The sequence below is a fragment of the Pipistrellus kuhlii genome, unplaced genomic scaffold (genome assembly GCF_014108245.1).
Source record: "Pipistrellus kuhlii isolate mPipKuh1 unplaced genomic scaffold, mPipKuh1.p scaffold_m20_p_159, whole genome shotgun sequence".
Classification (NCBI taxonomy): Eukaryota; Metazoa; Chordata; class Mammalia; order Chiroptera; family Vespertilionidae; genus Pipistrellus; species Pipistrellus kuhlii.
Window position 1 is genome coordinate 63,012 of NW_023425470.1, and position 12,583 is coordinate 75,594.

The window sequence follows — 12,583 nt, forward strand, 5'->3', positions numbered from 1 at the left end:
GCGAGGCCTGCCCGCGGGCTGCGCTCTCCCTTCTAACGGAAACCCGTGGGCCCGGCCGGAGCTCCGGGTAGTCGGTTGGCAGGCCTGTGTGCCAGTACGCCAGGGTGGTGGCTCCATCTGCGGTCAGGGCACAGACAGGACTCCCGATGAACGCATAAACAAGTGGAACAACGAGTGGATGTTTCTCTCCCTAAAAGAAAAAGGAAAAGGAAAACCCATTGATCGCAATGACCGCCTCCCCTCAGGCATGCGCACATTGACTGCAGGCCTACTGTGCGGCAGCCGCCTGCCAGGCGCTGGGGGAATCCCACAGCCAGGCCCTGGCCTTTAAAGCAGTGCTTTGTCCAAAAAACTCTCCTTGGACACCAGCCCCTTTCCTCCCTCCCTCCCTCTCTCCCTTCTTTCCTTCCTTCCTTTCTTCTTTGTAAATATGTTTTTATTAATTTCAGAGAGGAAGGGAGAGGGAGAGAGAGAGAGAAACATCAATGATGAGAGGAACTTCAGTCATGATCAGCTGCCTCCTGCACGCCCCATGCTGGGGATCGAGCCACTCCCCAGCCACGTGCCCTAACCCCCGAATCGAACCCGGATCTCCTGGTTCATAGGTCCAGGCCCAACCACTGAGCCACACCAGCCAGGCTTTTTCTTTCAAAGAAAGGCTCTGGCTAACCAAACGCCCCCGTTTCTGCATGGAGACCCCTGTTCTGGAGGGTTAATGCCGAGGGACTCCGCCATCAGGCCTCCACCCCCTGCCCCACCCCTCCTGCTCCCCCCCAACACACAGGCTACGCTGCATTCCCTTGCTTTTCACCTTATTTGTGAGGGCCTAGTCCTCCTCCTCCCCCCCTCCCCTCCTCCTCCTCCATCTCCTCCTCCTCCTTCCCCTTTTCCTCCTCCTCCTCCCCCTCCCTCCCCCTCCTCCTCCTCCTCCCCCCTCCTCCTCCTTCTCCTTTCTTCTCCCTCTCCTCCTCCCCCCCTCCTCCTCCTCCTCTTCCTCCTCCTTCTCCTCCTCCTCCTCTCTTCCTCCCCTCCCCTTTCCCCTTCCTCCTCTTCCTCCCCCCTCCCCCCTCCTTCTCCTCCTCCTCCTCCTCCCCCCTCCTCCCCTCCCCTCCCCGCTCCTCCTCCTCCTCCTCTTCCCCTTCCCCCTTCCTCCTCTTCCTCCCCCCTCCCCCCTCCTTCTCCTCCTCCTCCTCCTCCCCCCTCCTCCCCTCCCCTCCCCGCTCTTCCTCATCCTCTTCCCCTCCTCCTCTCCTCCACTTCCTCCTCCCCCCCCCCCACCTGGCTAGTGTCTTTCCAATGCTTTGCACTTTGGTCCGGGTCAGGGCAGCTCCCCTGGATCCTGTGACTCAGCGGTTTCTCCCAGGCTCCTTCCCCCCTGAGGGCTGCTCTCGGAGGAAGCACTGCGGTGGCCGTGGCTGTGGCGGCCCAGCCGGTCCCCCAGGCGGGGCCGGGCAGGGGCCATGTCTGCTTGGACTCACGCCGGAGTCTAACAGGTTAGCGGGAGGGCCGAGTGGACCCGTGCTTACTGAGCACCCACTGTGTACGTGCTCACTGAGCGCCCACTGTGTACGGACCCATCCCGGCCGAGGCTCACCAGGCCTGCGTGTGCTTAGGGATGTCATCTCCTGCGGATTCTCAACCTTCTCCATCTCGTCGCACAAAAATGAATTCCTAAAATTCTGTGGCACTCCACAAGTGTATTGTATTGTTGCCGATCTGGCAACAACAATAGGTGCAATTTTAATTCATTCACACCAGGCGGCTATTATTGTGTTGGCAGTGGTCATTTTTTATTTCATTTTATTTATTTTTTGTTGTCATTGTCTAACTTGACAATCCAAGAGGGAAAAAGGTTAGTGCCCCTGACTACAGAGTCAGGTGTTACATGTTTTAAATATATTTTATTGATTTTTTACAGAGAGGAAAGGAGAGGGATAGAGAGCTAGAAACATCGATGAGAGAGAAACACCGACCAGCTGCCCCCTGCACACCCCCTACCGGGGAGGTGCCCGCAACCAGTGTACATGCCCTTGACCAGAATCAAACCCGGGACCCCTCAGTCCGCAGGCCGACGCTCTCTCCACTGAGCCAAACCGGTTTTGGCAGGTGTTGCACGTTTTAGAACTTCTTGTGGGACACCAGGGGAAAGATACCCACCAGTTTAACAATCACACGTGTGACTATGCAATCTTTTTCTTTTTTTAATATATATTTTTATTGATTTCAGAGAGGAAGGGAGAGGAGAGAGAGAGACACCAATGATGAGAGAGAATCATGGACCGGCTGCCTCCTGCACACCCCCCACTGGGGATGGACCCAGCACCCGGACCTGTGCCCCAACCGGGGAATCAACCTGTGACCTCCTGGCTCCTAGGTCGAAGCTCACACTGAGGCACGGCTCCAGGCTTGCTGGGCAACCCTGACCTGACCCCGGCTTTGGAGAAGAGGATGTCAGGGGCGGTGGTGGGCCCAGCGAACCGGGGAGCAGCGCTGTTACCTGGTAGGCGAGTCCACACAGACCCCGGGGTAAGGCCGGGGCTGAAACCTCACCCCGCAAGCAGAGCCCAGGAAGGACGCAGACAGCCAGCCTCCCCACCCCCCGCCGGTAATTAATAGGGTTTATTAAGGGAAACTTGCATGTCTTGGGCAAGAGCACGATGAAATGGATCCCCATGCACTTGGCAGGAGCCAAGGAAGTCTAAGGGGTAGAGGGTGGGGGAGTCCTCCCGGGGCGGGGACGGGAGTGCCACCAGGGGCAGGCAGTTCCTCCACGGGCTTGGCCTGGTCGGCAGCAGCCGGTGCCAGAGCCAGCACCCCGCTCAGTGGCAAGAGGCGAGGGAGGGGGTGCTGATTCACCTCAGAGAGAATGTCAGCCGGGATCAGGATCGGCCGCCTGTGACGGGCTTCCAGAGGGCAACCTCTGCCCCCGCCGGCCAGCTCGCCAGAGGCGGCTGAGCCAGGCACAGCCGCTCCCCGACAGGAAGTCCCGGGTGTGCCTGGACAGGGGACAGGGAGTGAGCGTGCTGGGGCGGCTCGCCCTGGGTCCCTCCCTCGGGTGACAGGACCCTGGTGATTTTTCTCGGAAGCCACGCCTGCCTCCCTCGTTCTCATCCTGACCTCTGCCTCCGTCTAGCCAAACTGGATAGGCCAGTGGTCGGCACACTCATGAGTCCACAGAGCCAAACAGCAACAGGACAACGATGGACATTTCTTTGGAGAAACGTAAACTCTATAGGTAGGTACATGGTTGTATAATTGTGTCGAAGATTACACACTACATATGGCCCCTAAGGCTATTGGCTAAAACAAATTTCTCTCATCTTTCTATTTGGCTGAAGCTCCTTGTCACAGGGCTTTGGTTACTTACAACTAAAAGTGCCTTTCTTAAGACAACGGTTTCACCTCCTGTCCCTCACTGGCTAAATCCAAAGGCAGCGAGGACACCGGTGAGAGCCATTGTGGGCCTTCTCCTTCTGAGAGTACACCTGTGCCATTCTCGCCCCCCACCCCTTACCCCTCAGGCACGTATCCCCAAGGACCCCATGCGATTGCCACCAGGGGAGCAGTGGGCAGCAGCAGCAGCTTGTCCCAGGCTCACCCCCGAATCCGTCTCCAAGGCCCCCTGTTCTCTGACTTCCCGGCCTGGGCTCTCCAGTGGCTCCTCCTAGGCCCGTGGTCAGCAAACCGCAGCTCGAGAGCCGCATGGGGCTTTTTGGCCCCTTGAGGGTGGCTCTTCCACAAAACACCACGGCCCGGGCGAGTCTATGTTGAAGAAGTGGCGTTAGAAGACGTTTAAGTTTAAAAAATGTGGCTCTCTGAAGACATGTCAATCCTGGTCCTGTTGATATCTGGCTCTGTGGACTGACGAGTTTACTAACCACTGTCCTATGCCTTCCTGTGTCACTACCTAAGTATATGTTTGCTGTGGTCAATACATTCTTGCTTGCTTTTCTACACACACACACACACACACAAAAAAAGCTGTTGTGGAAGTCGGTTATTTAGCGAGGGGGGTGGATATAGTCCCTGCACCGGGAGGGTTCCTCCTGAGCCTCAGACTCTGAGCCTCTTCCCCAGGGACCCAGGCCCTGGGGTGTGCCAGGGTGCCTGGCAACAGGTACCCGAGGGTGGGCCAGTGCAGGGAGGTACACACAGGAGCACTGGTGGCCCTGGCGGGGCAGGGAGGCCCGGGGTCCCAGGCTCCGTGAGGAGGAATTGGAGGAGCGGAGGGCAGGGAGGAGGCTGCCCGAGGTGGGAGTGGGGACCTGGCAGGGAGCGGGCTGCACTAGACATGAAATCTGAACCGCAGGGCCAGGCGGGCGGGGGCTGGGAATGGCTAGCCTGCCACCTAGCGCCGGCTGTCACCGTTTGCACGTTGTTTACGGCCGCTTCCAGCGGGAAGGCCTCCTGAGGGCCTGTCAGAGGGAGGAAGCCACGGCCTTTGTCTTCACAGCAGGAGAAACCTCCCCATCAGACTTCCTCTATCATTCCTACCTCATGATTACGTTTTAAAATATACCTTTAAAAATATATTTTTATTGATTTCAGAGAGGAAGGGAGAGGGAAAGGGAGAGAAACATCAGTGGTGAGAGAGAATCATGGATCAGCTGCCTCCTGCGCGCCCCGCACTGGGGATCGAGCCTGCAACCCGGGCCTGTGCCCCTGGCTGGAATCGAACCTGGGACCCTTCCATCCCCAGGCCAATGCTCTATTCACTGAACAAACCAGCAAGGACTAACAAGTATATTTATTGATTTCAGAGAGAGAGAGAGAGAGAGAGAGAGAGAAGTGAGAGAGAGAGAGAAACATCAATGATGAGAATCATGGATCAGCTGCCTTCCACTTGCTCTTACGGGGGGATCAAGCCCACAATCTGGGCAGGTGCCCTGACCGGGAATGAACCGAGATTGGCTGAGCTTCCTGCTGCTGCTCCTCCTTTCCTCTCCCCACCAAAAACGGACCCTTTGAAAGGGCTGTTGGAAAAAATAAAAAAATAAAATAAAATAAAGAGCTGTCGGTGGAGACGCGATGTTCTGAATGTTCACATGATGGGAGGGAGGCGGGCTGGCACACTCCGTGTCCCTGAGGAAGCCCACGTCCTAATTTCCGGGAGCTCTCGCAGCGGCTGTGAAGAGCCAGCCTGCTCACTGAGCACACAATACCTGCCATTACCGCCGCCGCCGCCTGCTCTGATTGCTCTTTGTGAGCCTGCCAGAGCCCGTCTCCTCCAGCCCCTTCTGTTCTTCCTTTCCTTCTGTCCCTGACCTCTGACCCTGCTCAGCTTTCTCAGTGGCTGCCACTCTCCTTGCAGGGCCCTCCCCAGCATGCCTGCTATTACAGACGACCTGCCTGGTCTAATTGCTTATTGACCAGAATTAGCCACTGCTTCCTGTGGGCACCTGTGGTGGCCGGGGGCCAGGATGACCCCCGGGACCCCTGCTTCCCGGAATGTGTGCCCCGATTTAGTCCCTTCCACGCGAAGGGAGCTGGCCTGGGCGAGCCATGCGGTACTACAGAGATGAGTGTACAGAGCGGAAGGCAGGCCATCAAAGACACTGCGGATTCTTGCTTGTTTTCTCTCGGGTCACCGATCTGTTGAAGGCCAGCTGCCATGTCCTAAGGCCACCGGAGCCACCCTATGGAGAGGCCCCGTGGGGAGGGGCTGAGCTGAGGCCTCTTGCCAGCAGCCAGAGTCATGGTTTTGACAGATGTCTGCAGATTCTTCAAGACACCCTCCTTCGGGAGGTGGGCCTCAATCCCTGCCTTCCCGAGTGTGGAGTGGCCTTGTGGATTCACTACAATCGTGAGGAACATCATCATCACCCAAAATCATCCCCCGTGGCCGGTCCACCACGCTCAGGGACTCACCACCTGGCTGGGTGGTCACACATTCTGTTGTGGGTCGAACCCTGGAGTCAGAATAAGACCACAGGAGGCTGCCGGTTGATTAAAAAAAGCAGAATTATTGAACTGGCCAGGACGGCCTCCAGAGCACCACACACAGGTGGAGTCCACACTCACAACTGTGCCCTTCCAGGTGTAGGCAGTCCTTTTAAAGGCCTAAACTACAGACATTTTCCTTTGTTCTAAATTCTAAATTCTGGGAACAGTCCTAGGGTCGTTCCCAGCCACATCCTGCTGGACATTGGAATGTGGCCCTATCTTGCGATAGCAGATAGTACAGAAGCAGAGCTGAGCGGTTAATCTCTAAAGGTTATCTACAGTTTCTGCTCCTGAAGCTACTGAATCGGTGGGAATCAGTCTCCTGTGGTCCTGGCTCACAGGCACAGGAAAACTCCCTTAGCCTCCAGGTCTCCATCTGGGAGCCGAGACAACTACCCTATTGTTTAAGCAAGTGAGCGAGTGCCGAAGCCAGAATAGCAGGGTTACAATTCAAACAGCAGTTTTTACCTATGTCTGGTTGCTACCATACTTCAATTTGCAACATTGAATGCTTTACGTATTTATTTATGCACATTGTATTTATTCAAAATGTGCTTACAGGCACTTAATGTGCAGAATAGAACTATCGCTCAGACCGTGCTTTAGTTACAATAGAACAGCCAGTTACCAGGGCAACAGCCATTGTCTGTCAGCAACGCTGATGGGCAAATTTTCTCTGAGCAAAGTGCACAGTTTCTTAAATTATGTTCTCTCTCATGTTTGTTCCTGCTTTCAACATAAGAGAGAACATAATTTAATCTTGAAATGTGATTTTGTGTCGACTTCCACATTTTAAAAAATGAACTTGCATTTATATGTATGTTTTTTACGTCGTTTTATGAGGAGTAGGTTGTAGATCTCTGACTAATGGCTCAAAAAGCAGGTGTTTCCTGGCGGAACTGGCCCCGCAGTGGGCCTTAGGCAATTATTTATTAAGTAAAGGGGTGCATTTTCAATCCCGGGCCCTGGATGCAGGGTGTGAGTACAACTCCTCCATGATTAGACTCGCTGCCAGCTGCTGAAGTTAACCTGTGCTGGACAATGTACCTTCCACCTCCCCTCTCCCACCCGCCCTCTCCCATTCCCGGTTTCCCTCCCGGGGGAGGCGTGCCCAGCACCGTCCTGTGCACTCATTGGTGGAGCCCGACGCCCGTCACTGCCAGGTCCCGCCCTAGCCACGCCCCCACGCCGTTGCAGAACCCAGAGAAGCCGAGGTCATTGTCTCGCTGGAGGGCCCGCCCTTCGCGTGGATTGGTGGGAGCGCGGTCCCACGTGCCAGCGCACGCTGCAGCGCCCCGCCCCCTCGCACATAGGCCCCGCCCCACAGGCCCCGCCCCCAGCATACAGGCCCCGCCCAATCTCGCGCACGCGCATGCGCATGCGGCTGTGCCTCAGTCGGGGCAGCGGGACCCGCAGGGCGGGGGCCGGGCTGCTGGCGGGAGGACCATGTCTGCGAGTCGAGCCAAGAAAGTGAAGATGGCCTCCAAGTCGTGCCCACAGTGCGACCTACAGGTGAGGGTCCGTCCTGCGGCGCGGGCTCCTCCGGCGGCCGGCGGCGCGGAAGGGGGCGTGGGCCGTCCCCGGCCGCCCGGCGGTCCCGGTGACGGCGGCGGGTCCGGCCCGTCAGCCCCCGTGTCCGTCCGGACGGGAACGCGCCTGGAGGGCAGTTTGTCCCCGTCAGACCCGGACCGGACTGCCCCCGCCGCGCCCTGGCTCGGAGGATGCTCCGCGCTCCGGGGCTTCCCCCGCGGCGCCGGCGGGAGCGACGGTGGCGGGACAGTTTGTGGATTTGAACTCGCCCACCAGCAAGGCCGGGCTCCCAGGATCGGCGGGGAATGGCGTGGTAGCGCTGCGGTCCGGGAAGCCAGAGCCAGGGCCTGTCACCGGCTGAGATGCCGCAGGGTCCTGGGCGCCATCCCGTCTCCTAGCAACCGATGACGTCCCACCGCTGTGGGCTGGCGGGGCCAGAGCGCTGGCGGGAGGGTGACCAGAGCTCCTCCTTCTGGTCTTTGGAGAACTCCTGTTAATCTTTTTGTTTTTAATATGATTTTTATTTATTTTTTAATATGTATTTTATTGATTTTTTACAGAGAGGAAGAGAGAGGGATGGAGAGTTAGAAATATCGATGAGAAAGAATCATCGATCAGCTGCCTCTTGCACACCGGGATGTGCCCGCAATCAAGGTACATGCCCTTGTCCAGAATCAAACCTGGGACCTTCCAGTCCGCAGGCTGACGCTCTATCCACTGAGCCAAACCGCTTTCGGCTGATTTTTATTTATTTTAAAAAATATATATTTTATTGATTATTTTACAGAGAAGAAGGGAGAGAGAGTTAGAAACATCGATCAGCTGCCTCCTGCACACCCCCTTCTGGGGATATGCATGCAACCAAGGTACATGCCCTTGACCGGAATCAAACCTGGGACCCTTGAGCAAGTAAGCAAGTAAGCGAGTGTGAAAGCCAGAATAGCAGGGTTAAATATCCACTGAGCCAAACCGATTTCAGCTCCATTGATTTTTTTAGAGAGAGTGGAAAGGCGAGGAGAGACAGAGAGAGAAACATCCATGTGAGAGAGACACATCAAGTGGTTGCTTCCTGCATGGACCCCTACCAGGGCTGGAGCCTGCAACTGAAGCATGTGCCCTTGACCAGAATTGAACCTGGGACCCTTCAGTCCACAGGCCAGTGCGCTATCCACTGAGCCAAACTGGCCAGGGCTAGATGTGATTCTTATCTCAGTGCGTATGAGGAGGTAGAATTTAAATGTAAATGTGATTGCTTCCTTCAGGTTACTTATTGTTTAGTTGAAGAGACCGCAGAAACACTTAAAAAGTCTAAGGTAATATATGTTCTCTCTTTTTCCCCTCTCCAGGTTCCTGTTGCATGTAAATCTTGTCCCTGTGGTTATATATTTATTAATAGGAAACTCCTGAAAGTGAAACAGTCAGATAAGTCATCACCTTTTACAGGTAATTGCAAGTTTACCATCTTTTCAGCTTTTATGGTTTTTGTTATATAGATTAAAAGTTAATTTTTAAAAAAATATATTTTATTGATTTTGTACAGAGAGGAAGGGAGAGGGATAGAGAGTTAGAAACATCGATGAGAGAGAGTCATCAATCAGCTGCCTCCTGCACACCCTCTACTGGGGATATGCCCGCAACCAAGGTACATGCCCTTGACCGGAATCGAACCCGGGACCCTTCAGTCCCCAAGCTGACGCTCTATCCATTGAGCCAAACCGGTTTCGGCTAAAAGTTAATTTTTGTTAATTTTTTTCTGCTGCTGAAGTTATAATTTATTTATTTATTTTTTAAGTTATAATATTAAAGTCTATTGGGCCGTGGCTCATGTTGCTCAGTTGAGCATCATCCCATGTACTTTATGGTTGCCGATTATAGTCTCAGTCAGAGCAGCCAATCAGTGTTTCTCTCTCTCTCCCTCTCCTCTCCTCCTTTTTAATTTTAATTTTTAAAATACGTTTTATTGATTTTTTACAGAAAGAAAGGGAGAGGGAGAGAGAATTAGAAACATCAATGAGAGAGAAACATCGATCAGGTGCCTCCTGCACACCCCCTACTGGGGATGTGCCCACAACCAAGGTACATGCCCTTGACTGGAATCAAACCCGGCACCCTTTAGTCTGTAAGCTGACAATCTATCCACTGAGCCAAACGGGCTAGGGCAGAATGTCTTATTTTAACTTGCCTGCAAATGTTTCTGTTTTGGATTGTTCTATTATTTGTATGCAGTTCTGAGGTATGAATTCTATTCCCGTGACCTCTCACCACAGTGTGGCTTTGAGGTTCCCTGCCCCCCTATGCATTTGGGAAAATCTTTTGCTTTTGGATTTAGATCTGTAGTAAAACAAGTTTTGTCTTTGATTGTATCTCAACAGCATGTTTGTTTGAAGTAGAAGAGCTGGCTTCTTGCATTAATTAAATCTATTGTATATCGACAGGAAACCTTTCTCCTCAATGTCAGGGCCATTAGGAACAATAGGGTAAATTGCTTTCAGGATATTAGAAACTAAAATAGAGCTATCCACTTTCCTAATACCTTATAGTTTGCAAGATATATATATATATTTTGTAACAGTATTTATGGTTGAGGTCACATTTTTTCTGCTCTTGTAGCAGAAGATTAATTATTGACTTATTTGAAATAGTGTAACTTAGAAATTAAGCAAGGGTATTCATCATCTTGGAAGGCAGAACAGTTTCTGGGAAGGGATGTGTATTTATACGGGACTGGAATTAAAGGTGTTGAAAGAGAAATCCTGCTTATTGCCCCACGATTTCCCCCCAAATTTGCCCAGAATTGAATTCTGCTGAATTTCTCTTCCTTTTTTAAAAAACAACTTTTGATGAGTGTAGGAAAGGTTGTGTTATGGTTGTGTGTTACTGGGCTGTGGACTATAGAGCCATTTAAAAGATGCGACTGCTGGGGTGGGGTGCAAACTTAGGCAAACGGTTCTTTCACGTCCCTAAAGTAAGTTATTTCTACTCGTCTACACCAAAATTAAGTCTGAAGCCAAGAGCAGTGAAATAGAGAGGCTAAAAGAAGATGGGGAGTCTGTTAAGTGGCAGTCATTCAGATCGCCTGAGACAGGGAGGAGGCAGACCTAAAAACACTCAGAAAGTATAAGGAACAGCTGCTTACCAGTCCATCATGGGAGGATGTTTTTCCAAGCATCACATCGATCTGAGATCTTAATTTGAGAGCACTGAAAAAAATGGAAGGTGTGAGTTCCTGGGTCTCAAAGCACAACTCATATATTTGAATATATATTTTATTGATTTCAGGGAGGAAGGGAGAGGGAGAGAGAGAGAGAAATATCAATGATGTGAGAGAATCGTTGATTGGCCACCTTCTGCATACCCTCCACAGGGGATTTGCCTGCAACCAAGGTGCATGCCCTTGACGGAATCAAACCCGGGGCCCTTCAGTCCACAGGCTGACGCTCTATCCACTGAGCCAAAGCAGCTAGGGCAGCACAACTCATATTTTAGTTCAAAATAATTTTTCCTTTAAAAAAAATATTTTATTGATTTCTTACAGAGAGGAAGGGAGGCGGGATAGAGAGTTAGAAACATCGATCAGCTGCCTCCTGCACACCTCCTACTGGGGATGTGCCTGCAACCTAGGTCCATGCCCTTGACCGCAATTGAACCTGGGACCCCTCAGTCCACAGGCTGACACTATCCACTGAGCCAAACCAGTTAGGGCTCAAAATAATTTTTTTTCTGTGGTAGATGTTTATGAAATTACTGGCAGTTGGATCCCTATGGGAAAACCAAAAGACTCCAACATAACATCCACCGCATAGAAACTGTGCTCCGAGCACTTCCCTCTGAATGAGATTGCTGCTGCCGGCCGCCGCATGTAACTGACGGAAGTAGGTGTCAGGTCTGCTCGCTCGTGTTGTTTAGGGTCCGTGTCGATGGCGTGCTCTTCAGCCGTCTTCGATGACTGAGCTCCTGTTTGTTTTCTCCACAGAAGCGAGCAAAACCATGTCTCCGCAGGATTTGCGAATACTTTTCTTATACGAGTTTAAACTGGGCCACAGCGCGGCCACGGCCAGCCGGAACATCGTCTCCGTCTTTGGAGAAGGCGCTGTCAACGAGAGGACGATCCGCTGGTGGTTCGAGAAGTTCCGTTCGGGGGACCTGAGTCTGAAAAACGAGCCTCGCGGGAGACCCAGGTCTGTCCTCAACCAGGACCAGCTGCGAGCCCTGGTGGAAGCCAACCCCAAGCACGCCATCCGGGGCCTCGCCGCCGACCTCGGCGTGTCCACCACCACCATTTCTCGACACCTGGCCGCCATCGGGAAGGTGAAAAAGCTGGACGAGTGGGTGACAGCCGTTGATGGGTGACCATAAACAGGTAGTTGGAGAGACTTGATGCGGCGTCATGAGTGCGACAGAAATGAAATTGAAAGTGATCCGATCTGGACAGTGGTTGGATGTTGATGAAGTTCCCAAACATGTCAAAATCGCCGTTCAACCAAAAAAAGGATCTGGTACCAGTTGGTGGTGTTACCCCACTGCTTGTTACCCCAGATCGCTTTTACCGTTTTAAAGCGAGCTCGCGTTGTCATGCAGCGGAACTCACGGACCGAATCGCCTGGCGTGGTCTGCCTTCCCGTGGCCACAGGTGACCTCGGACGGCAGAGCGCCACGGGGAGGCGCCTGCATCGAGCGAAGGAACTAGCGGTCCATCAGGCTCCCTGACCTGGTAAAACAGTCCACCACGCTCCTTGTCATTGTAACTAAGAAACAGAACATTCTCCGACTGAGAAGCCGGAATGAATATCTTTTAACAGGACTGGATTTTATAAATGTAGTCTATATCCTTTAATATTGGGAGATGTTTATCACTTGGAGAAAGCAGCTAATGCTATCAGTGCATATTTTAGGTTGAATGAAGCTGTTGGGTTTTTGTTGTTGTTGTTGTTTTTAAATACAGCATTTTCCTTTTGACCTACAGAAGGCAATTTCATATGGTTCACCCTGGCACCTCCTAGATCCCGGCTGAGCCCGGAGATGGACTGGCACTCGGACCTGGGGACAGGCTTCTTCCGGAGGGTGAGGAGCAACCCGGGGTGCACATGCGTGAGTCTAGTGCATATGAGAC

General features: G+C 52.9%; 1 protein-coding gene across 1 annotated transcript; it reads left to right on the forward strand.

Moving 5' to 3' along the window:
- Positions 1–7,333: 7,333 nt before the first annotated feature.
- On the forward strand, positions 7,334–12,389 carry LOC118719747 (histone-lysine N-methyltransferase SETMAR). The gene is made up of 3 exons (XM_036439497.2): positions 7,334–7,455; positions 8,820–8,916; positions 11,447–12,389. The coding sequence occupies exons 1-3, from the start codon at positions 7,390–7,392 to the stop codon at positions 11,821–11,823; spliced, it is 540 nt and encodes a 179-aa protein (XP_036295390.1). The 5' UTR covers positions 7,334–7,389; the 3' UTR covers positions 11,824–12,389.
- The last annotated feature ends 194 nt before the right edge of the window (positions 12,390–12,583 follow it).

Coding starts and splice junctions, on each gene's coding strand:
- LOC118719747 (XM_036439497.2), top strand. CDS start 7,390: ATGTCTGCGAGTCGAGCCAAGAAAGTGAAGATGGCCTCCAAGTCGTGC. Junction 7,456..8,819: donor GCCCACAGTGCGACCTACAG/GTGAGGGTCCGT, acceptor TCCCCTCTCCAG/GTTCCTGTTGCATGTAAATC. Junction 8,917..11,446: donor TAAGTCATCACCTTTTACAG/GTAATTGCAAGT, acceptor TTTTCTCCACAG/AAGCGAGCAAAACCATGTCT.